This window comes from Schistocerca gregaria, chromosome 5 (assembly GCF_023897955.1).
Source record: "Schistocerca gregaria isolate iqSchGreg1 chromosome 5, iqSchGreg1.2, whole genome shotgun sequence".
NCBI classification, from domain to species: Eukaryota; Metazoa; Arthropoda; class Insecta; order Orthoptera; family Acrididae; genus Schistocerca; species Schistocerca gregaria.
In genome coordinates this window covers 480,869,340-480,896,546 of record NC_064924.1, presented here as the reverse complement: position 1 = coordinate 480,896,546, position 27,207 = coordinate 480,869,340, and the positions used below count along the sequence as shown (strand labels likewise).

At 39.8% G+C, this 27,207-nt stretch overlaps 1 protein-coding gene across 1 annotated transcript in view; it reads left to right on the top strand.

Annotated features, from left to right (window-relative positions):
- LOC126272282 (structural maintenance of chromosomes protein 2) overlaps window positions 1–27,207 on the top strand; it is a 131,033-nt gene that overhangs the window by 34,655 nt on the left and 69,171 nt on the right. The window contains exons 4-6 of the mRNA XM_049975040.1: window positions 12,382–12,492; window positions 15,980–16,117; window positions 23,890–24,030. Of these exons, the coding sequence (XP_049830997.1) occupies window positions 12,382–12,492; window positions 15,980–16,117; window positions 23,890–24,030 (390 nt within the window). The remainder of the gene's footprint in view (window positions 1–12,381; window positions 12,493–15,979; window positions 16,118–23,889; window positions 24,031–27,207) is intronic.

The following is a 27,207-nucleotide window of genomic DNA, read 5'->3' as shown; positions in this document are numbered from 1 at the left end:
CAACACCCTCCCCCCCCCCCACTTCTTTGTTTTTAATCTTGAAGTCAACTGTGTTTGAACCATAATTCTTCCATGGAATGCTAAATTCTTGGAACTGTTGTACATACACATAAGGCACTTTCGTATGCCAGTGTGGTCATGGGTCCGTAGGAATCCTTCCTGTCTACCCAACAGATTAAAAACTTTGTCTGGTTCAGATTCATTGATGGCTTTGTGATCTGGTTCCGTGTCACAGCTTCTGCTCTTTTCACACGTTCTTACCTTCCACTCCAAAATGTCCAAAATCTTCTTCGAAGGATACTTCTCAGCTTAATGACCCACTTCCTGAATCTTGATCTCCACCTCTCTGAGACCTCCAAAACTATGACCATATCAAACGCGCTGATCACCAACAGTACTGCCATTTTGAAAGCTGTCATTCACACCAAGCAGATAATTCCCTCCTTTACTGCCTTGGTGCCTCTTCTGCGGTTGGAAATCTGAATAAATTTGTCAGAAACTTTAAACAGATAATATCTTGCCTATTTAACCCAAAGGCAAATTTAAAGTGGCACCAGCAAACCTGTCACTGCTGTGAATAGTCCAACAACCAATACTACCTTCCTGACTGCATCCTTAATGTAGAGTTTCTGTTAAATATACTACCTCACAGTACATAATGATACAATTTAATTTCATTCTATTCCCACTGTTATACACTACAGGTCTTTCCCATGTGGATGACCAGGGTTTATGCGACCCGGGACATCTGGGAAAAACCGGAGAATTTTTTCATCCAGGAGAAAACCGGGAAAAACCCGTGAATTTTTTAGAATTCCGGGAATTTTTTGTGGTTTTAGTTTTCAGTTAAATTTTTGTAATTTTGACTGGTAAGAACCAATACTCTAACAAAGAACATTACTGTATCCTGCTACTGCAGAATAATACTGCAGCATTAAAACATGAATGAGAGAAAAAAACTAAAATGAAACTTTAATTGCAAAGGAAATGCCCCATATAAAATAGCACAGTGCTCGTAAAAGCGTCTTCCAACAGCAAAATGTGTCAAAGGCTTTCAGAAGACTGCAATGCTTAATAACAACAAATTGCCTCCGATGAGTGTGATCTCACAACTGTTTACATTAGACTCATTTAATCAGTTACGAGCGGGCTCATGTACACGCGCAGTTGAGTTGTGTATAAGTATTACCTTCTCTTGGTCCTGGCCACAGAAATGTGGCTGTTGGCTGTGTAAGCAGCAGTGGCAGCAACCAGCCACATGGTACCCAGAAAGGTTTTACTGGCACGCCCAAGCTGCCAGATTCATGCGTGCGCAGTAGGCCTGGATCTAGTGGGGGGTGGGGGCAAACGGGTATCTGAACTGGGTGGCAATTTTTGGGGGCAGGGGGCAAATTCATATTCTTGCATGAATTATAAGTTGATTTTTGAATGTGTTCATTGTGTATGTGATGCCTCTGTCAGGGGAATCCTCATAACATCTAGAAATAAACTTTCCCTCAGACAACATGGGACGGGACTGTGCGAGCAGAACGGAATAAAGTCGAACCAGTGAATGCCAACTGCTGCTCATTTATGTGGTTGATTAGGTTTTGCAAATGTTCAGCATCATTATAATTACTAGCAAAATCCATAGATTCAGACTACCAGAGTGGAAATAAACGACTAACAGGAATAACAGGTAAGAAAGATTACGTATTATCTTCTCGGTGTATCCAAGAAAGTGAAATTTTGACAGAAAATATTTGGCCAGATCGCTACACTAGACAGGGCCAGTTGTCCCTAGCTAGCAGCCGCTTAAGTTCCATTCTGAGATTAGTGCGGAAACGCATTGTACGAACATGTAATAACAACTAAGCGGAGAATAATTGGTGGATAATTGAACCGGTGATTGTGGCAAGGTTAATAAAGTTAATCGGAGAATTAATTTTGACAGTGGTAGGAATACTTAAAGAATTAGTCATGACAAGACTTCGTTGGGACGAGGAAGGAGGAAAAATGGGGACATTATAAAAATTATGGAAGAATAAAACAATTCCAAATAAATACAAAAATTTCATCCTACTACTTTTCGGTCTACATTTACATCCATACTTCGCAAGCCACCTGACGGTGTGTGGCGGAGGGTACCCTGAGTACCTCTATCGGTTCTCCCTTCTATTCCAGTCTCATATTGTACGTGGAAAGGAGGATTGTCGGTATGCTTCTGTGTGGGCTCTAATCTCTCTGATTTTATCCTCATGGTCTCTTCGCGAGATATACGTAGGAGGGAGCAATATACTGCTTGACTCTTCGGTGAAGGTATGTTCTGGAAACTTTAACACAAGCCCGTACCGAGCTACTGAGCATCTCTCCTGCAGAGTCTTCCACTGGAGTTTATCTATCATCTCCGTAACGCTTTCGCGATTACTAAATGATCCTGTAACGAAGCGTGCTGCTCTCCGTTGGATCTTCTCTATCTCTTCTATCAACCCTATCTGGTGCGGATCCCACACTGCTGAGCAGTATTCAAGCAGTGGGCGAACAAGCGTACTGTAACCTACTTCCTTTGTTGTCGGATTGCATTTCCTTAGGATTCTTTCAATGAATCTGTCTGGCATCTGCTTTACCGACGATCAACTTTATATGATCATTCAATTTTAAATCACTCCTAATTCCTACTCCCAGATAATTTATGGAATTCACTGCTTCCAGTTGCTGGCCTGCTATTTTGTAGCTAAATGATAAGGGACCTATCTTTCTATGTATTCGCATCACATTACACTTGTCTACATTGAGATTCAATTGCCATTCCGTGCCCCATGCGTCAATTCGCTGCAGATCCTCCTGCATTTCAGTACAATTTTCCATTGTTGCAACCTCTCAATACACCACAGCATCATCTGCAAAAGGCCTCAGTGAACTTCCGATGTCATCCACCAGTCATTTATGTATATTGTGAATAGCAACGGTCCTATGACACTCCCCTGCGGCACACCTGAAATCACTCTTACTTCGGAAGACTTCTCTCCATTGAGAATGACATGCTGCGTTCTGTTATCTAGGAACTCCTCAATCCAATCACACAATTGATCTATAGTCCGTATGCTCTTACTTTGTTCATTAAACGACTGTGGGGAACTGTGTCAAATGCCTTGCGGAAGAAGTCAAGAAAAACAGCATCTACCTGTGAACCCGTGTCTAAGGCCCTCTGAGTCTCGTGGACGAATAGCGCGAGCTGGGTTTCACACGATCGTCTTCTTCAAAACCCATGCTGATTCTTAAAGAGTAGATTTCTAGTCTCCAGAAAAGACATTATACTCGAACATAATACGTGTTCCAAAATTCTACAACTGATCGACGTTAGAGATATAGGTCTATAGTTCTGCACATCTGTTCGATGTCCCTTCTTGAAAACGGGGATGACCTGTGCCCTTTTCCAATCCTTTGGAACACTTCGCTCTTCTAGAGACCTACGGTACTGCTGCAAGAAGGGGGGCAAGTTCCTTCGCGTACTCTGTGTAAAATCGAACTGGTATCCCATCAGGACCAGCGGCCTTTCCTCTTTTGAGCGATTTTAATTGTTTCTCTATCCCTCTGTCGTCTATTTCGATATCTACCATTTTGTCAACTGTGCGACAATCTAGAGAAGGAAGCACAGTGCAGTCTTCCTCTGTGAAACAGCTTTGGAAGAAGACATTTAGTATTTCGGCCTTTAGTCTGTCATCCTCTGTTTCAGTACCATTTTGGTCACAGAGGGTCTGGACATTTTGTTTTGATCCACCTACCGCTTTGACATAGGACCAAAATTTCTTAGGATTTTCTGCCAACCATGAGAAACTGAAGCGTACGAATGAAATGTGAAACTATTTCCTAACGTAAAGCCTTTTGCTTGTAGTAGGCCAAATTGGTATTTCGTATTGGTGCTTCATGAATTATATTCTGTCGTATTATAAAAATGATAATTCTTGCCAAAACAGTCTCGCTTATTTGGTGTGTTACAATTGATGCAATATTAGAAAGGCCTATTTTGTTTTATCCAGCACACAGTGACAAAATAGACGTAATCAGATCGAGAAACCACACCAGTCTTGGTTGCTATTTGTATTAACAGCTTTCTCAGTATTAGACAATGATATTTCTATTTTTCATGTAGCAAAAGATTTGACGAACTGTGATAAGGTAATAGTTCTTTCGCAGAAAGGAAAGCACACCATGTAAAGCTGTATCAAGATTAGAGAGAAAACTCACTAGGACCTAAGGATTGAAGGAATGTGTACTGTCGTGCCTGTCTCTTGTCTTTACTGGTTTTAGGTATCCTATATTTAATTTTATGTCACACAGAAGAGCAAGTTATTAGATAATAGGCTATAGAGAGTCCAGATTTTCTGAAGGAGTTCTTGTTCTGCACTGCACACTTAAGACCAAATAAAGTGTCCTATATTTCCTCAAAGATTTATGTTTTATGTATCAGACTCTTCAGAACCCCCCATGAACCATGGACCTTGCCGTTGGTCGGGAGGCTTGTGTGCCTCAGGGATACAGACTGGCTGAGGGGTATCTGTTCAGAGGCCAGACAAACATGTGGTTCCTGAAGAGGGGCAGCAGCCTTTTCAGTAGTTGCAGGGGCAACAGTCTGGATGATTGACTGATCTGGCCTTGTAACACTAACCAAAATGGCCTTGCTGTGCTGGTACTGCGAACGGCTGAAAGCAAGGGGAAACTACGGCAGTAATTTTTCCCGAGGGCATGCAGCTTTACTGTATGATTAACTGATGATGGTGTCCTCTTGGGTAAAATATTCTGGAGGTAAAATAGTCCCCCATTCGGATCTCCGGGCGGGGACTACTCAAGAGGATGTCTTTACCAGGAGAAAGAAAACTGGCGTTCTACGGATCGGAGCGTGGAATGTCAGATCCCTTAATCGGGCAGGTAGGTTAGAAAATTTAAAAAGGGAAATGGATAGGTTAAAGTTAGATATAGTGGGAATTAGTGAAGTTTGGTGGCAAGAGGAACAGGACTTCTGGTCAGGTGACTACAGGGTTATAAACACAAAATCAAATAGGTGTAATGCAGGAGTAGGTTTAATAATGAATAGGAAAATAGGAATGCGGGTAAGCTACTACAAACAGCACAGTGAACGCATTATTGTTGCCAAGATAGGTACGAAGCCCACACCTACTACAGTAGTACAAGTTTATATGCCAACTAGCTCTGCAGATGACGAAGAAACGGAAGAAATGTACGATGAAATTAAATAATTTATTCAGATAGTGAAGGGTGACAAAATTTAATAGTCATGGGTGATTGGAATTCGAAAAGGGAGAGAAGGAAATATAGTAGGTGAATATGGATTGGGACTAAGAAAAGAAAGAGGAAGCCGCCTGGTAGAATTTTGCACAGAGCATAAGTTAATCATAGCTAAAACTTTGTTCAAGAATCATAAAAGAAGGTTGTATACATGGAAGAATCCTGGAGATACTAAAAGGTATCAGATGATATAATGATAAGACAGAGATTTAGGAACCAGGTTTTAAATTGTAAGACATTTCCAGGAGCAGATGTGGACTCTGACCACAATCTTGGTTGTGATCTGTAGATTAAAACTGAAGAAACTGCAAAAAGGTGGGAATATAAGGAGATGGGACCTGGATAAACTGACTAAACCAGAGGTTGTACAGAGTTTCAGGGAGAGCATAAGGGAACAATTGACAGGAATGGGGGAAAGAAATACAGTAGAAGGAGGATGGGTAGCCCTGTGGGATGAAGTAGTGAAGGCAGCAGAGGATCAAGTAGGTAAAAAGACGAGGGCTAGTAGAAATCCTTGGGTGACAGAAGAAATACTGAATTTAATTGATGAAAGGAGAAAATATAAAAATGCAGTAAATGAAGCAGGCAAAAAGGAATACAAACGTCTCAAAAATGAGATCGACAGGAAGTGCAAAATTGCTAAGCAGGGATGGCTAGAGGACAAATGTAAGGATGTAGAAGCGAGTATCACTAGGGGTAAGATAGATACTGCCTACAGGAAAATTAGAGACTTTGAAGATAAGAGAACCACTTGCACGAATATCAAGAGCTCAGATGGAAACCCAGTTCTAAGCAAAGAAGGGAAAGCAGAAAGGTGGAAGGAGTATATAGAGGGTCTATACAAGGACAATATTATGGAAATGGAAGAGGATGTAAATGGAGGTGAAATGGGAGATATGATACTGCGTGAAGAGTTTGACAGAGCACTGAAAGACCTGTGTCGAAACAGGGGCCCCGAAGTAGACAACATTCAATTAGAACTACTGACAGCCTTGGGAGAGCCAGTCCTGACAAAACTGTACCATCTGGTGAGCAAAACGTACGAGATAGGCAAAATACCCTCAGACTTCAAGAAGAATATAATAATTCCAAGTCCAAAGAAAGCAGGTGTTGACAGATGTGAAAATTACCGAACTATCAGTTTAATAAGTCACAGCTGCAAAACACTAACTTGAATTCTTAACAGACAAATGGAAAAACTAGTAGAAGCCGATCTCGGGGAAGATCAGTTTGGATTCTGTAGAAATGTTGGAACACGTGAGGCCATACTGACCCTACGACTTATCTTAGAAGCTAGATTAAGGAAGGGCAAACCTACGTTTCTAGCATTTGTAGACTTAGAGAAAGCTTTTGACAATGTTGACTGGAATACTCTCTTTCAAATTCTAAAGGTGGCAGGGGTAAAATACAGGGAGCGAAAGGCTATTTACAATTTGTACAGAAACCAGATGGCAGTCATAAGAGTCGAGGGGCATGAAAGGGAATCAGTGTTTGGGAAAGGAGTGAGACAGGGTTGTAGCCTCTCCCCGATGTTATTCAATCTGTATATTGAGCAAGCGGGAAGGAAACAAAAGAAAAATTCGGAGTAGGTATTAAAAAAAACAGCTTTGGAAGAAGACATTTAGTATTTCGGCCTTTAGTCTGTCATACTCTGTTTCAGAGCCATTTTGGTCACATAGTGTCTGGACATTTTGTTTTGATCCACCTACCGCTTTGATGTAAGACCAGAATTTCTTATGAGTTTCAGCCAAGTCAGTACACAGAACTTTACTTTCGAATTCATTGAATGCCTCTCGCATACTCCTCTTCACACTACATTTCGCTTTGCGTAATTTTTGGTTGTCTGCAAGGCTTTGGCTATGTTTGTTTGCTGTGAAGTTCACTTTGCTTCCGCAGCAGTTTTCTAACTCGGTTGTTGTACCACGGTGGCTCTTTTCCATCTCTTATGATCTTGCTTGGCACATACTCATCAAATGCATATTGTACTATGGTTTTGAACTTTGTCCGCTGATCCTCAACACTATCTGTACTTGAGACAAAACTTTTGTGTTGAGCCGTCAGGTACTCTGTAATCTGCTTTTTGTCACTTTTGCTAAACAGAAAAGTCTTCCTACCTTTTTTAATATTTCTATTTATGGTTGAAATCATTGATGCTGTAGTGGTTAGCACACTGGACTCGCATTCGGGAGGACGACGGTTCAATCCCGTCTCCGGCCATTCTGATTTAGGTTTTCCGTGATTTCCCTAAATCGTTTCAGGCAAATGCCGGGATGGTTCCTTTGAAAGGGCACGGCCGATTTCCTTCCCAATTCTTCCCTAACCCGAGCTTATGCTCCGTCTCTAATGACCTTGTTGTCGATGGGACGTTAAACACTAACCACCACCACCATCGATGCAGTAACTGCTTTATGATTGCTGATTCCCTGTTTTGCATTAACTGTTTCAAATAGTTCGGGTCTGTTTGTCAGCAGAAGGTCTAATATGTTATCGCCACGAGTCGTTTCTCTGTTTAACTGCTCAAGGTAGTTTTCAAGGTGAAGCACTTAAAAAAAAGTTCACTGGATTCTTTGTCCCTACCACCAGTTACAAATGTTTGAGTCTCCCAGTCTATATCCGGCAAATTAAAATCTCCACCCAGAACTTTAACATGGTGGGGAAATCTACTCGAAATATTTTCCAAATTATCCTTCAGGTGCTCAGCCACAACAGCTGCCGAGCCAGGGGGCCTATAGAGACATCCAATTACCATGTCATAGCCTGATTTAACCGTGACCTTCACCCAAATTATTTCACATTTCGGATCTCCGTCAATTTCCTTCGATACTATTGCACTTCTTATCGCTATAAATACGCCTCTCTCTTCACTGTCCAGCCTGTCTCTGCGGTATACATTCCAATGTCAGTTTAGGATTTCATTACTGTTTATGTCTGGTTTCAGCTAACTTTCTGTCCCTAGTACTATATGGGCATTGTGACAGTTTATTAATGAGAGCAGTTCTGGGACCTTTCTATAGACACTCCTGCCGTTTACTATTAGCACATTAATATTGTTATTCCCTGTTGCATTTCGCCTACTCCTACCTTGCCGCGTCTCAGGAGGCGTCTTGTCGGGCTTAGGGAGGGAGTTCTCTAACCTAAAAAACCCACATGTACTCCGCTACCTTTGTAGCCACTTCCGGCGTGTAGTCCACACCTGACCTATTCAGGGGGACCCTACATTTCTCCACCTGATAGCGGAGGTCGATAAATTTGCACCCCCAGATCTCCGCAGAATCGTCTGAACCTCTGGTTTAAGCCTTCTACTCAGCTCCAAAGCAGAGAACCGCGATTGGTTCTGGGAACGATACTACAAATAGTTAGCTCAGATTCCACCCTGCGAGAGAGGCTTTCCGGCTTCACCAATTCCGCCAACTGCCTGTACGAACCGAGGATGACCTGTGAACCCAGATGGCAGGAGTCATTGGTACCGACATGAGCAACAACTTGCAGTCGAGTGCACCCAGTGCTCTTTATCACTGCCGGCAGGGCCTCCACATCTCGGATGAGATCCCTCGGCAAGCAGACAGAGTGAACATTGGCCTTCTTCCCCGACCTTTTCACTATTTCCCTAAGGGGCTCCATCCTCGCCTAACGTTGGAGCTCCCAATAACTAATAACTCCCCCCCCCCCCCCCCCCCCCCCCCCCCCCCCCCTGTGTGCTTGCTTGGACCCTGCTGAAGGAGCAGCCACATGCAGGCAGAGCAGGCGATGCCACATGGCCAGCTTCCACACTGACCCTCCGCCTCGTGCGCCGCTGAACCCGCCACTCCCCTTGGGGAGAGTGGTCCAACTGCGCCCGGTACCCGTGAAGATGTCTCGACAGCAGGAACAGTGGGTGAAGAATGTAACACCTGGGGTGTACCATGCGACGCACAGACTCCCCACTGCCGCCACACTCCGAGGCAGCAGCCTGAAGACGGCTGACTGCGGCCATCAAGATGTTCAGCTGTTGGTGAACAGTGACCAGCTCCTCTTGTGTCCGTACACAGCAGTCGCACATCCTATCCATCCTAAGAAATCAATTTACTGTAGAGAGTTAATCAACTTTCAACTAGACTGCTAATTCACTAAAGGCGGCTGATAGTTGACTAAACTGTGGTTGCTAGGCACTTCTTGTAGAAAACAATGAAAATAGCACTACCTGTCTCTGGACTGTATTCAAAACAAACACGAAATCTATTGAACACTGTTACTAGCACTCGACAATTAAAGCTTCCTAAAAGCAAAACACATGGAAGAAGTGACAAGTAAGAAAAATACAGTTAATACTTAAATTAACGTAGCTCGCTGCACAGCAGACGTGATGCAGACGGCAGTTACGACGACGACATTCACATAATCACGGAAGGCTAAAATATGTTATTAGTTTTAGATTTTATTTTATGTCCACCGTTCTGACAGTCAAGCATTAATCACCTTGCAGAAAGTTATTTTTGTTGGTTTGCCAAAGAAATTTGGCTTTTCTTGAGCTTTCCTGCTGAGGCACTCAATTTATTTGAAACGAAGTGTTTAATTCCACACTATTGGTTAGTTTCAACTGTTCACTGCCTTTCAAGTGCACATTGTCATCTTCTAGCACGTGTGCCATTATGCCATAATAAAGAACCAAACATGAGATAATACAGTACTGGTATTCCAAGAAAATTTACGTCCTGAAAACCACACTGAAAAGCTTCATATCAAGTCGAAGCCTATGTCATTGGGAATCTCGACATACGAATGTGCACTGTAAGGCAAGCTATGCAAATTCTGACACCCTTGCAGTATCCTCTGATGTCTTGTTTCTGTTATGACATAATGTAAGATCTTCTAATGTTTTGAACATGAACATTGAAACATACAAACTTCCTATGTCACCATAGCTGCAGAAGCGCAGTGACACCTCATATCTGGCACTCTGGCAACTGCTGAAATGAATCTATTTATAACGGTTTGTGGAAAAATATTGCGAATTGTTATTCGAAAAGCATTATTTTCAAAGTAAATTTGCCTTTTGCGCAAGATGAACTGTGTGTGAGAATGTACGATGAGTTTCTCAAACCACAGTGTGTTTGCTCTCTTTTAAAAAGCAACTCTTTGATGGATTTAGACGAATTTCGAGCCCAGAAGATCGGAGATTTATGTCAGTATTAAAAAATTTACTGGCTTATTTGTGTGATGTATCTTAAAGTGTAACATGCGCTAAACAGATCAATGTTATATGTGAAAGCTTAGCTTCTCTTGTGGCTTACTAATCTTTGAGACAGATATTTTATGTGAAAGCTTTGCTTTTCTTGTAGCAACACTATGTATATTCAGTTACACCATTAACGTTTCCTGTTGGTGGAATTCGAATTTGTTGTTGTTGTTGTTGTTGTTGTTGTTATGGTCTTCAGTCAAGAGACTGGTTTGATGCAGCTCTCCATGGTACTCTATCCTTTGCAAGCTTCATCATCTCCCAGTACCTACTGCAACATACATCCTTCTGAATCTGTTTAGTGTGTTCATCTCTTGGTCTCCCTCTACAATTTTTACCCTCCACGCTGCCCTCCAATACTAAATTGGTGATCCCTTGATGCCTCAGAATATGTTCTGCCAACAGATCCCTTCTTCTAGTCAAGTTGTGCCACAAATTTCTCTTCTCCCCAATTCTATTCAGTACCTCCTCATTAGTTATGTGACCTACCCATCTAATCTTCAGCATTCTTCTGTAGCACCGCATTTCGAAAACTTCTGTTCTCTTTTTGTCTAAACTATTTATTGTCCATGTTTCACTTCCATACATGGCTACACTCCATACAAATACTTTCAGAAACAATTTCCTGACACTGAAACCTATACTCGATGTTAACAAATTTCTCTTCTTCAGAAATGATTTCCTTGCCATTCGAATTTATACTTTTGTAATGCAAACATATGCAGCGTACATGTTGCTGCACATCAAAGATCTTTCCAAAACGTGTTTTTTCCCCCCTGAGTTTTGTTTTCTAAAGTGCCGGGAAATTCTACGCTGCTGTATAAAACCATATCCATTCAAAGAATAAGTCTTACAGTTCCGAGGGAAAGTATACTGTCACTTAACACGGAAAAATTGTATTTTCACCATGGAGAAAATTTATTTTTAACTGGGAGATCCGGGAAAAATCTGGGAATTTTTTTTTGCCTTGTCCAGGCACTCACCCTGATGACCCACATAAATGATCGGTGCTGCACTCCTGTCTGCCACTTCCTAATGCAGTCCCATCATGAGCTTTCTTATCCCATCTAAAACTACTTCAGTGCCTATGAAATTCCATCCTCCCCCCCTCCTCTGAACTTCATGGTAACTGTACCTCCAGCAAATTATTTGTTATTGCAATTTCCATGGCATATCCCATTCCTCACAACCCCCTTCCCATTCCCTTTACCTACACATTTTCTATCATTTTTCACCCCTACCTCTGCTGTATCCACAGTGTACTATCTTGCTTTCCACTCTCTCCTCCCCATATTCTCTCTACTCATATTAGTTTTATGTTTATTACCTGAATCAATCAACATTTTGCCATTCCTGCTAAGGGCTGTGTTCCTCCTCTCACCACCACCACTCATGTGCATGGACAACCATTTCTAAAGCCACAATTGCTGTTGCCATTTGTGTATGAAACTTTCTGGGATGACAGAATTTGGCAGAGTTATTCATAAATCGTTTCAAAAGACATGGCTTAATGTGCTGTACAGGTCCTTCATGACACAGGGTATTAATAGCTAATGTCTGTATAGTTGTAACATATTTATAAAAAAAGTCGCAGAAGAAATAATTAAATAACAAAGAACTGAAGTTGAAAAACTGGCTATCATAATAAATATGCAAATTTTGCCTTTTCTGCTGCCTTCAACTTTTACTACTTCGCTTTTTCCCCAAAGTAAGGAACCACCATTGCTGAAAGCTTTGGTTTATACATTGGTATTTCTGTAGACATTTTTGTGATTATGTATTAATAATTATCAGATGTTCTTGCCTTAACAGTGTTTATGTAACTTACTGTTTTAAGTTAATCCTACTTCTAACATTTCATGCTTGTTTTCATGTTTCAGATTCTAGCTATGGTGGAAGAAGCTGCTGGCACAAAAATGTATGAGAACAAAAAAATTGCTGCAGAGAAAACAATAGAGAAAAAGGACAACAAACTTAGGCAGCTAAATGACGTAAATAGATTATTTTATTTTCGTATTTTGAAAATCTTTCACTGCTAACTGGGTGAATATTACGTTTAATGTTATTCACCCTTGTGATCATTGTTCATATATTCCACTAAGGATCTTACGTTAGTAATTTTTAAAAATTAGTATTATTTTTTTAATAATATTGGTGCTTGGAAAGTAGACATGAGGAAAATGTGAATTGTATATCTTTTTAATGCAATTAAGATTAATCAACTGGCCCACGCTTTTGTAATGTGTCATTTGTTTGAAACACGCACATGCTTCTTAACACACACAAATCTCTGTGTTGTGTAAAGTTAAAATAAATGTGAACTAAATATTGTCCAAGGACCTGTTTCCATAGCAGTTGAGAAATGCTGTGTTGAAGACACCTATAAGTTCTTGTTAAAATATGCTTATTCATATTTCATTTGTGAACTTCTTCCTGATGATTCTCTCCGATTGAGACCTGTCATGTAATAACAAGTGTATTTTAACAACTGCAATGCAGTAGAATATCAGTAGCACGTTCTTGAAGGGAAATTATATTTTGAACATCATACGCAGAAAAACTTACTACTGAAAATTATCTAATTTGGAAATGACTCTATTTTTTCATCAGCGAAAATGCGGACTAAAGTGCACCATACTTGGGGTAATACATGAACTCTTAATGCCACACTTCCTGACTGCAATAATTCTGCCGTTCCAGGAACACATTCAGAATAACACTCAGAAATACTCAGAACTGCATGTTAGCATAAAAGGCACAGAAATATGTTACAAATGGGAACATTGGCTAAATCCAATGTATTAGAGTTGAACGCTTCTGTCCTCAGCCGGTTGGAATGCTGAACGGTCATGTGACACGAGAGCATATCCTCTAACTTCCAAATTACAAATCCCGCATGTGATGCTGAAAAAATAAGAACACACTAATATTGCAATTTTTATTACAATTCTCAATACAAGCGAAAGTCATTCATTTAGCATCTCCAGTACTGAAACACTACTGGTAATTGAGTAAGGGTTGTCCCTAACTACACTAAAATACTTAGATACAGATTGAAGTCTTGTCTTTGCAGAGGTTTGAAAAACATACCAATAGTTGACTGTTTCTTTTGTCTGAATTTTAATATTGTGTTGTAGATCTTAGTTAATATGTTTATAGACTTCAAAACTCAACACACTCTGCTTCAATGTATCCATTTCTTCAGTATCTTTTGATGTTGTAAGAACCAGCAAATATTCAGGATCATCATTGTCTTCACTTTCTTTTTGCTTCTCTTCTATCTGTTCCTGCAGTGCTTCATCAGTTGTCATGGACTGACTGACAGCAACTGCTTAATTATGTTCAACATATTCATCAAAGCTAAGATAGGCATTGTTTTCTTCTTGCCCCCTTATTTGCTGGCATTGGTCAGAAATGGTTTGAGATTGTGCTTTCTCACATAGAATCCCACGCACTTCCTACAAAATGCATATCATCGAAGATTGTTACATTTCTCACTGTACCATGGACAGGCCAGTGTCTCCTGCACAAAAGTCTTTCTGCATTATTATTTCAGGCATTTTATAGTGACTTGGTTGAGTGTCTGAAGATGGCTTGTATAGTTGAGCGGAAAAAAGTACTAAATTTGTATCAAGTAGATATGATGGCGTGGGGTGCTCATTAAACACAACGATTTTCCTATTTCTAACACCAAAACTGCCATCCCAGGCATGCAAGAATTATTAGAATACAGTTGCTGTTACCTAAGCGTTCACATTAGACATATATTTACATGAAAACGTGTGCACATTTTTAAAGCATAATTTTCAGGTGCCATTTCCACTTTCCAAACAAGCTGCTTCAGATAGTTTTTATTTGCTCACTGTTGTATTTACTAATGATGGAGGAATGTTCAGTTCTTTTGCAATATCAGCAGACTTCATTTGTGAATTTTTGTCCACTTCCTGATTAATGTTCCACTTTCTCACTGTCTTTTTGTTCTTGACATATTGGTACACCACTTGACAAAGGGGAGAAAAATAAAATTCACTTACTGGGAGAGAAATGCTAAATATGAACAAAGAACACAAGTGACTGAGTTCAGAATTGTAGTGTAATAAATATTTCGTTTATTGTTTGGTCACTCCAAGAGTTTGTAGTTATCAGAGGTACTGCTGACCTAAATGAACTCCTTCCATGCACGATTTCTACCTACCATCGGAAACAGCAAAGTTGCCGCCTTGGATAATAACGTGTTCTTATAAGTTTCTGCACTGCGTGACAGCAAATGTCCTATTCTTACTACTCTCAGAACTCGTGGCAGCAAAACAGTGCAGATATTGCCAAATTTGAATGCACTAAGCCAGGAGGGAAATGTGTAAATTATTCTTTTTAACCTGCATTTAATGCAGTTGGGACTGGGACTTTGAAAAACGGATGTACTAAGTGGAAAAATATGGTAATGGTGGGCGTACTGCTGAGATTGCAGTGTGCATTAAAAATCTGGTGGATACCATCTGAACATGATTTCCATTGATGTTAAAGTTTTCTTACAAAATACTCACTTCTAAATTTGGGGTTCTTTTAAGCTCCATGATTACAAAATTTTCTATTTCTGTGTTGCAGTAAGAGTTGAGCCTGGATAATTTTAAAAGACAACTATTACAAATTGCTTTTATCATAACTTAAAATCTCACCTCTTATTCCATTGGTAGCTCAGATGTTGCAGTAAAAGTGATATATTCTTCATGAGCTGTAGAATCCAATCATCATGCAGAGAAAGCAAATGATTGTGGGCTACGTAGCACTCTCTCTCTAATTGTAGGCAGATGTTTAATTTATTTTTGAGGTATTGGACTAGATTCATAATGTTCACAATAGGTTTTACATTCTAGAATGTATCTGTTTAGAAACTTCATTTTAGGATTACGTTTATTTTTAGTGTGTCATGTAGGTGTTTGTACATCTGCTGAACTAGTCTAAAATTAAATATTTTGTTTGCACACTAAAATATTTTTTGAGAAACTCACAGGGTCCACATCTTAGCTATTTCAAATCATTAAAGAGGTGTCAGATCAAGAAGAAAGCGTTATGATCATAGCTTTGGCACAATAAACCATAATACTTATTGAAAACAAACTGTCCGGTGTGAACAAAACGTGAAGTGCTTTCGTAATGTGAGGTTTCTATGTGTAGACATTGCAAAGGTCTTGGACATAATTTTCAACAGTTTTACTTTCCAGTAAATTTTTTCATTCTGTCAATATCGATGTTGTTGTGAAAAATGAGGTTTTTTAAATGAATGCTTCTGTAATAAGAGGGGGTTGAAATTTGTAAAAATTATATGAAAAGATTTTGCAGTTGCTTAAAAATTTATGTAAGTTAAAACTTCATTGTACAATGTGTTATTGGAAGTTTGTGGAGGGATGGAATAGATATGTTTGTTGTAATTGAACCCTTAAGAAACATTTTATAGTTTCCGATAATTCTTTATTTCAGATAATTAACAGTGACATAGCTCCTAAAATACAGAAGCTAAAAGAGGAACAAGGAAGATATCTTGAATACCAGAAAGTAGTTAGAGATTTGGAAAGGCTAATGAAAATATATGTTGCATGGAGGTACATGAAAGCTAAGGTTAGTATTTGTTCAGTTTTCATTACATTGTGGAAAAGCATTGCAATTAATTAGATATGTAGAAGATCTAAATAAAATGTTCCTCTTGTTACTCTTAATGAACATGTGTACCTTTTAGAGGGAGAATGCATATATTACATTCTATACAGTGACTGCATTTGGTGTTTATATGAATTTTCTGTTAATGGCCAACCAGTCACAACTTAAATTCAAGAGTGAAGTATGCTGAATGTTTGTTCTGTTTATTTATTCATTTTATTTTACCAGAGGGGATTACAACTAATTGACTGATTGAATATTCCTGAACATGCCTCTTCCTTGAGTTGTGGTGTAGCTCATTCAGACAGTCAGAACTAAAAAGTAAAAAAAGTGAGACATTTCCTTGCCTGTAGATGCAAGTGCTTGTATACATTGAAATAAAGGTTTTTCTTCAGTAAAACAAAGCTGTCACAAATCCAAATATTGGTTTGAACATGACAACGCTATACTAGCCATGGTCCTGTTGCACATGGTATGCTGATGCCTTCTTCCAACCTTTGAACTGTATTACCCAAACCACTGTGTAACTCATTGTTCTCACACCAACAAAGATTGCCAGAGATAGAAGTTATAAGTGACAGATAAAAAACCTGATTGACTGGATATCAATTCTGAAGTCTTTGGATTTGTAGTCTGGCACTTCACCAATGAAACACTAAGCCACATTTCTGTATAACCAAATATTTCAAATATTTTCTTCCATACTCTAAAGTCTCCTGGATAAATTTTTCCCTCTTTGTGTTTTTAGTATCCTTTGTTGACAGTGCTCCTTGATTTAATATTTATATTAGCAATAATTAATCATTAACTGTGTATTTAATTCTGTAGACTGCCCTGTTTCTGCAGTGTAATCTACAGACTCTGACGTATCTGACATACTAGTAATGTTTCGGAATCACTACTGGTTTACTCTAACCAGTGGTGTCTTCTGTAATTATTTTTATTTTAAATAATCACAACAAGAAATTACAAGAAATGGAGATCTGTTATGTCTCCTGACACACAACTTACCTTCTGTAGAGACTCAACCCAGAGAGAACACTATGAAATAACAATCTCTTGAATTTCAAATTACAAAAATCATACTCGCCTTTTACTCCAGGGCCTGTAAAACAGTGATCAGAAACATGTGGTTTTGAGAAGTGATTCTAGCAATTTCTGAGGCATCCTGCATGCTAAATTTGTGCTGTGCATTCTGTCTAGACATTTGAGGCACGAATTTCTCCACCCTTTAACGTGTTTTGGAGGCAACACAACTACCTAACCTTTGTACACATTGTTGTTTGCCAACCTAAGTTCACCACAGGATCAACATAGCTCAGCTTAACCCAACACTTTTTTTTTTACTTTTTTCACTTTTTTCACACCAGAACTCCAGTTGCTTTCTAGTTCACCTTTATCTCTCCCCATATATTTTTTTCACTTTAGCCTCATGTTACAATTTCCACCTTCTAATACCATGTCACCCTCACAACATCGCCACAACGACCCCGTTAAGTTTTATTTACATTCCCTCCGCAAACATGCCTTTGCCCCAGCCATATTATGCTCTCATATTTTATTTACTCAGGCTTGTCTGACATTTGGCATTACCCCCAAAGGCCTCACACTTAAAGTTCCAACTCTGCCTGTAACCCTTCTTTCCATCACTCCCTATACCAGTTCCAAACTGAACAACCCATAGCCCTCACCTACCTAATTCTTCACCTACACATCAACTCAGCCAATGAAAACAATCGTCAACTCCTATGCCTAATCAAAGTCCTCAATCTTTCCTCTCCCACATCCACACTGGCTGTTCAGAGCATCCTCCTACAGGCCAACTGCAAATTAGAACAGCATGCCACCCTCCACCTCAAAAAACTATCTAATCTCCTGGTTTCCCACCTCCGGAAAGGCAACTCTCTCACCATCCACAACCTTTCTAACAAACCTCAACCTCCTCTCACTGCACACAGACCCAGTCTCTCCCATCTACTCAATCTCCCATTTCCAGCTCCACTCCCCCCAAAACTCAAAATTCTGGTCAACACAACTGGAACCACAACACCCCAATTCAGTATTTAACCTTTCCTCTAAACCTCTCTCCCAATCCGAAACCTCTGTCCTATCCAAAGGCCTTACCTTCAACCCTACTCCCAGATTCAACCAAACAGCCCTCGTCAAAGATTTACTGTCCTACACTTTTACTTTCTGCTGGAAATATCACTTTGCCACGAAAAAAAAAAAAAAAAAAATCGTATTCCTACTCCTAATGATCCAACTCCCCAAGACACTATCCAAATTGAACCCTGCCTGGAACAGTTCCATCCTCCGTCACAGCGGGACCCACCTCCTCTTCCTCAAAATAACCCTCTCCATACCTTCCAGGAATTTCTCACTTTCAGCCTTGGCTCTCAATCTTTCTTGAAAAACCTTAATCTACTCCCAACATCACCACAGCTGAAGCCCAGGCTGACCGATCCATCATCATTCTTCCGGCTGACAAGGGTTCCACGACCGAGGTACTTGATCATCAGGAATATGTGGCTGAGGGGCTGCATCAGCTTTCAGACAGCACTACATACAAAGTGTGCCAAGGTAATCCCATTCCTGATGTCCAGCTGGAGCTTCAAGGAAGCCTCAGAACCTTAGGCCCCCTACAAAACCTTTCACCTGACTCCATCAACATCCTGACCCCACTGACACCCTGCACCCCTACCTTCTACCTACTTCGTAAAATTCACAAACCCAAACATCCTGGCTGCACCATTGTAGCTGGTTACCAAGCCCCCACAGAATGTATCTCTGCGTACGTAGATCAACACCTTCAACCCATTATATGCAGTCTCCCATCCTTCACCAAAGACACCAACACCAACCACTTTCTCAAACGCCTGGAATCCTCACCCAATCTGTTACCCCAGGAAACCGTCCTTGTAACCATTGATGCCACTTATTATACACAAATATCCCGCATGTCCAGGGCCGTGCTGCGATGGAGCACTTCCTTTCACGCTGATCACTTGCTACCCTACCTAAAACCTCTTCCCTCATTACCTTAGCCAGCTTCATCGTAACTCACAACTTCTTACTTTTGTAGGTCAGACATACCAACAATTAAAGGGAACAGCCATGGATACCAGGATAGCCCCTCGTACACCAACCTATTTATGGGTCACTTAGAGGAAGCCTTCTTGGTTACCCAGGTCTGCCAACCCAAAGTTTGGTACAGATTTATTGACGACATCTTCATGATCTGGACTCACAGTGAAGAACAACTCCAGAATTTCCTCTCCAACCTCAACTCCTTTGGTTCCATCAGATTCACCTGGTCCTACTCCAAATCCCATGCCACTTTCCTCGACATTGACCTCCATCTGTCCAGTGGCCAGCTTCACACATCAGTCTACATCAAACCCACCAACAAGCAACAGTACCTCAATTACGACAGCTGCCACCCATTCCCATATCAAACAGTCCCTTCCCTACAGCTTAGGTCTTTGTGGCAAACGAATCTGCTCCAGTCCTGAATCCCTGAACCATTACACCAATAACCTGAAAACAGCTTTCGCATCCCGCAAAAACCCTCCCGACGTGGTACAGAAGCAAATAACCAGAGCCACTTCCTCATCCCCTCAAACCCAGAACCTCCCACAGAACAACCCCAAAAGTGCCCCACTTGTGACAGGATACTTTCCGGTACTGGAGTAGACTCTGGATGTGGCTCTCCAGCAGGGATACGACTTCCTCAAATCCTGCCCTGAAATGAGATCCATCCTTCATGAAATCCTCCCCACTCCATCAAGTGTGTCTTGCCTTCATAACCTCTTGGTTCATCCCTATGAAATCCCCAAACCACCTTCCCTATCCTCTGGCTGCTACCCTTGTAACTGCCCCCAATGTAAAACCTGTCCCATGCACCCTCCCACCACCACCTACTCCAGTCCTGTAACCCAGAAGGTGTACATGATCAAAGGCAGAGCCACGTGTGAAAGCACCCACGTGATTTACCAACTGACATGCCTACACTGTGAAGCCTTCTATGTGGGAATGACCAGCAACAAACTGTCCATTCGCATGAACGGACACAGGCAGACAGTGTTTGTTGGTAATGAGGATCACCCTGTGGCTAAACATGCCTTGGTGCATGGCCAGCATATCTTGGCACAGTGTTACACCATCCAGATTATCTGGATACTTCCCACTGACACCAACCTATCAGAACTCCGGAGACAGGAACTTGCCCTTCAATATATTCTCTCTTCCCGTTACCCACCAGGCCTCAACCTCCGCTAATTTCAAGTTGCCGCCCCTCGTACATCACTTGTCATTCAACAACATCTTTGCCTCTGTACTTCCGCCTCGTCTGACATCTCTGCCCAACCTCTTTGCCTTTACATATGACTGCCTGTGTCTGTATATGTGCGGATGGATGTGTGTGTGTGTGTGTTTTATTGTCGATCTACCAGCGCTTTCTCGTTTGGTAAGTCACAGCATCTTCGTTTTATATATATAAAGTCATAACCTCATTTCCTTACACTAATGAGCTTGATTGGTAACAGGTTACATCTTCCCTAATTTTGATACACAATAAATAATCGTTCTCCTACTGGCCATGACTTTCTGGTTATGTAAACCTCTGTAGGAGTAACAAACTATGACCTTGCCTTTCACTGTTCTTCAATTTTTGCCTTTATTTCTTGACATGTGACTATATTTTTTACCCATTGGTCTCAAGATTTGAGACAGTGGTCATGCTTTCCATTTGTAGAATATTTTCTTAGGAAAAAAAAAATTACGATTATTGGGATGCTTTGTGTGGCCTCTGGTGAAGACACCAGATTGATCATAGAACTATATCATATCTCAACTGAGCTAGTATCATGTTGATTGTAATAAAACAATGTAATTGAGGTGTTGAGATCAAAAGATGGACATATCATTCAACAGTAGTTTTGAAATATAATCTGGAACAGTATTATTCCCAAACCTTATATCTACTTCTACATTCTAATCAGGAAGAATAAAATCTTACACCAAAATCTCTGAGAATAGAATAAAGGCAGGTAATAGAAAACAGTAAGAGGAAATGAGTGACATATCCCCTTCTTGATTTAAACAACAGTAATTTTATCATATATAAATGTTATGTAACTAAAAAAATAGTATATTTTCAAGCAAAATACCCTTTTTAATAATTTCAACATGTTCATACAAATCCGAATTACTTGTATAAACACTCATAATTAGATACATATACAAATAGAGAATATAATGTAAAACAATATTCTTTTTAGTGCTTTGGCTTGTAACATGGGAAGTTAATTCCACATTTTTACATATTAACAACCCTGTTTATTTTGACCAACATGTATGTTCATAAACTTGTCACTCACAATCCCTGTAAAAAAAATTCAGTTCGAGGTTCATTGTCTTCCTTGATCATATTCTTACTAATCAAAATTACAATTTCTTTTACTTGCTTAAAATTAACATTATAGCTCTTATGAACTTATTCTATCTATTGCCCACATTTTTATAGTACAAGGAGAAACAAAATAAACAAAAATGGATGGTTTTTGTCTTCCCTTCCTTTTTTGCTTAGTATCTAAACAAGTCTTTAAGTATTTTTAATCATCCCAATAACACAGCTGAAATCATTGTGAGAGCACATGAAGCAATATTAATGTCGTTCATGTGAACAGTATTTTAAAGTCAGTGCTCTATATTGCCTCTCCTCCTTTACAACAGTCAGCAATGATTTCCACCATGATAAAATATTCAGCGGGTGGCAGCTGCTCTTTAATTTTCAAACATCGTGAAGAATGCAACACATAAATGATCTAGCATACAAAATAGATTCTGTGAAGCCAAGCCACTCATGTGTGGTAAGACTCGGATGGACTGATGTGATACAGCTGTCTTGTTGGATTTTAGGCAGATCCATACGAAGAAGAGGCTCAGCCCTCCCTTGTGTAGAGAATCGCAGCCCATGTGTGGCAATCTTTAAATTCCATTGTGCCATTTGATCAGAGAGTTTTTAGGAAAGAAGTAACATTAGATGCTGCACAATGCAAGGCTGTTAAGCCTAAACACTGTTCTTGTGCAACTCTGAACGAAGTAGTAATCCCTCCACATTACTGCTTGTTGAATGTGTATTCAAAATTTGTGTGTTTGCTCATGAGGATATTACTATAATCTGTTGATAATAGCAGAAGTAAGTCCTGTTTCACTGACGTGTGAAAAGAAAATTTGTTCACCTCGTATAGGCTTAATTTTCCTCGGTGGGCTACGTTTTGGAACAAAAATTTAAAATACATAATCACAGTTTGTACAAAACATTTCTTTGCAGACATGTTGGAAGCAATTCTTTCTCGTTAGCTGGTACTTTATCAGCAAAATATCTCACTAAGTCTGCTGAGACCAATACTATAAGAATAAATTTTGGATGGCTGCTGTTGAAAACTTAATTGTCTTGCTTTTCATGTACATGCAAAAATGAATTTGACTCCAAAAAGACATATACTTCATTAACTGTCAAATATCCATTGAGAGGAACATAAGAAGTGTGAGAACAGTACTTTCTTTTTATGTTCATTGATATTTTGTATTTGCTCAAAGTAAGATTGCATTAAAGATGCCCATTACGAAGAAATGGAATAATTATTTCTTACACCATTTGGAATGCTTGCTCTTGAAATGATAGTAAGCAGTCACTTTGTGTGATTTATCGATGCTTATTTTATGAATGTTATAAATCCAAAGTGCCTAGATTTTGTTTTATTCACTGATTACCCCGCAAGCACACATCTACCACCACTGCACACGCAGTGTAGCCTGTTGAGAGCATCAGAGCATACCTTGTGTCCCTCAGTTTCAGATGGAGCAGTCGTCCCCTTCTCACACAAATCGTATATTCATTCTGGAGTGCTGTTGAGAACTGCAAATAGTTCAGTTTCCGGTAATTAGGCAGCACCACAGAGCAGAAATCGTGCATTTAACATGCTTGCCAGCAGAGGTCATCAAGCTTAGAGTCCACTACGAATTTTTGAATGCAGCATTTACTAGACTTAAGTGCCATTGCTCAAGTTGGGAATCTTAACTCAAGTCCCCATGAATTAGACACAATGATGCTAATCAGCAGACCATAAGTTGTGGATGTATATCCAGAAATTATGTTATTCTTATAAGGTGATTGACCACCTGTCTGATGTTAATATTGTTGCTACCACAAAACGTAATTTAATATGAATGTTTGGTGGTGTTAGATCAACACATGCTGAGAGATTAACTCTTTTGCTGGTATGGGTTTGTATACACATCTAGGTGCTGTGGACATGTATATGCGTGTTGCTTTGTTTTTCCTACAGCATCATAGACATTCATAGGCAGGATGTATGAGCCCTGGGACAATTGGAAAATCCTGGAAAAACTCGGGAAATCTGTGAATTTTTCATCATTTTAGTTTTCAGCTAATTTGTAATTTTAACTGGTAAAAACTGATGACTTAAATAAAAAAAAATTACTTTAGCCCACTACTAATACTGCAGCAAAAAACATAAACAAGAGAATGGCACCAATATAAAACTAGTTGCAAAGAAAATGTGCCATTTGCAACAACACATCTATAACAGTGAATGGGTTAAAAATCTGTCATTTCTTGTTAATTATTCTGTATATAGTATAGATTTGTAAACTTTCATTTAAAAGCTATACATTTACAAGTATAACCTATTTTGTGTCACTTGCAGGAGAAAGTTAGAGAAGTGCAAGATGCCAGTAGAAACGTTGATACTGAGATACAAGAGGCTGAGGTAGCAATAAAAGAATCTGAAGCTGAAGCAGCAGGAATAGATGGAAAAGTAGCTGAGATGCAAGAAATAATTGATTCGGTAAATGGTTTTTTAACTTCTATAATTTAATCTTTACTACCAAAGAGATAGAGGGGCTGGCCAATACTTACCTCAGCTCAGTACAACCTATAGAAACACAAAAAAAACACACAACGAAAATTTAAGTTCCTAGCTCTCGGAATAAATGTTCCTTCATTAGGGAGGAGAGAGGAGAAAGAAAGGGAAGAAGGGAAAGTGGATTTAGTTACTCACAACCCAGGTTATGAAGCAACAGGGAAAGGAAAACAGGGAGGGTAGCAAGGATGGAGGCATGGTTGTCAGAGAGAAACCCTCCCTGTTTTCCTTTCCCTGTTGCTTCATATCCTGGGTTGTGAGTAACTAAATCCACTTTCCCTTCTTCCCTTTCTTTACCCTCTCTCCTCCCTGATGAAGGAACATTTATTCCGAAAGCTGGGAACTTAAATTTTCGGTTGTTTTGTGTGTGTGTGTGTGTGTGTGTGTGTGTGTGTGTGTGTGTGTGTGTGTGTGTGTGTGTGTTTCTGTCGGCTGTACTGAGCTGAGGTAAGTACTGGCCAGCCCCTCTATCTCTTTGTTAGTATTTGTTTCATATCTTTATATGAGATTTTCCATTAATTATTTTATAATTTAATCTTTTATAATCCTGTTTGTTGTCACATTCATTTTTAAAACATCTCTAACATAGTGTTAAGTTATATTTGCTTGGATGGATAAGAATTCCACTGAGCTGTCATTTTTGAGATAAAGGTTTTTTTACACTGATTCTTAATATTTTGTGCCTGCCGAATTCAGAAATGTAATTAATTTTCTTGAGTCAGGTAAATTTTTATTGATACTACACTTTTTAAAATATGAAAAGGTTTTTTAATAGAGTGTATATGCTGATCATGGTTTGAATACTATATATGTACTGGTTATGGTTTAAAAACAGTCTTGAATGTGAGTGAAGAGTAAATTATTTACATAAGATCACATATTAACATCATTTTATGGAAGAAAGGCAGTTTCGTTTTCAAGGACTTTTATGTGTTTTTTGCATCTGGAATGTCTCTCTTAAGCCCTAGTAATTGTCAGCAAGTGTGTTCGCAACCCAGCAATCCTGGTATCTCTCTGTCACTCTGATGTTTCTATGAAAATTCTCACCCTGCTTTCTGCTGTAGTCTCCATAATCACAGGGGAAGTAATCTAAATGTGAGCTGAGAAAGTGTATTGTTATAGACATACGAGCACCAAGAGCCTGGAAGTATTTCAGACAGCATTTTTTACTCTGGGCCCTTGCAGTTGCCAAGAAAGTTGTTTCTTATTGACTTCAGTGCTAATCAGGCATTCTTCTCTGTATTTCATACTCTCATCAAATTGTGGATCCTTCATAAGTTACCTGATCTGAGGACCATCAAAAGTTTCGACTTGGTGGCATGTGGAAATTTCTGTTCTAAGAAAGTAAAAGTCGGATTGTCTTTCTGCATAGCCTTTTTATATAGGATCTCATCAAACTAATTTAATGTGCAGTGGTGGAAGCAGAATTTTTTGAGGGTCCATGAGAGCTTGTGACTTCACGTTGTACGAACCTGGTGTCAGGACAGATCGTATTTTTTCATAGGTGTTGTAGATAGTGCTTCTTATCTGCTCAACTGTCCAGTACACATAGGAAACATGAATATTTGTTGTAGCCACATTCTAGGCCCAGCAGCATGGCCACATCTTGTATCAAATAGTGTTAATGTGTTCCTGTTTATGGTATGAAACACTTACAAAATCAACACATTAAGCACACAGTGTATTAAGCTCAAAAATATGCCTCTAAGTCTCCAAATATCTTCCAGTTGTAGTGCTTGAATTTCAGAGAAGTTAACAAACATTCCATGTTACTGTAGGTTTGGCTTGTTTGTACTAATGACCAACTGCAAGAAAAGCAGTTACGTTATGAATGTAGTTCATGAATTTATGAAAAACCACCATTCATTAGAGATATATGTTGTGCCCAAAGCTTCAATTAGATCATCAATGTCATTATAGTAAACCAGAGAACCTGCTTCATCCTTTCTAAAACACTGTCGAAACTCTTCTTTGTGACTATGGTACCAGTAGAAGGTTATTCCAGGAGAATGAAGACATGATCCTAAAAACTGGGCAGACTCTTTGGGCAACCACAAATCTCATATTAAATCATTCAGTTCAGCTTGGGTTACAGGATTTGATTGGCCTCAGTTGGATGGGGTGTGATATATATCACCAATGTCCCCAGTATCCTCTTCATGCAGTTCATCATCTGGGCCAGAAAAGTCACTGTGATTATCGGGGCGTGTTGGAATCCGAATTCCTGATCCATGAATCACTGGTTGTATGGCAGAAGGCATGTCTAGATATTTTACTCTTTCTTCATTTGGTTCCTACATTAAAGTAAAAGGAGATATATTCATAAAATTAATTCCGTTATAATACTTATTTTAATTAATCTAAAAGGCACTAACAAAGAGACACATTAAGTTCATGAGGATCAAATTCATTTGACTTACCCAGAAAATTTGCCATGCAGGAATAGCCGTCAGTAACATTTTTGTGACTCAAAATCTTTGCCAAAGCCTTGTTTAAAACATTTGGGCCACAGTTGCGGTTTATGATGCCTGCCTTCTTTCCCTCCCAAATCACAGATACACCAATACTGAGACCCTTCTGTTGCTTTTTGTTCAGCCACCAAAGACTAAACACATCCAGGAGGAGATTTTCACTCTGCAGCAGAGTGTGCGCTGATATGAATCTTCCTGGCAGATTAAAACTGTGCCGGACTGAGACTTGAACTCAGGACCTTTGCCTTTCACGGAATTGAAGCTGTGGGGATGGGTCGTGAGTCGTGCTTGGGTAGCTCAGTTGGTAGAACACTTACCCGCGAAAGGCAAAGGTCCTGAGTTCGAGTCTGTCCGGCACACAATTTTAATCTGTCAGGAAGTTTCATATCAGCTCACACTCCACTTCAGAGTGAAAATCTCATTCTGGAAACCTCCCCCAAGCTGTGGCTAAGCCCTGTCTCCACAATACCCTTTCTTCCAGGAGTGCTAGTTCTGTAATGTTCGCAGAAGAGCTTCTGTGAAGTTTGGAAGGTAGGAGACGATGTACTGGCGGCGTTGAAGCTGTGAGGACGGGTCATGAGTCATGCTTGGGTAGAGCACTTGCCTGCGAAAGGCAAAGGTTCCAAGTTAG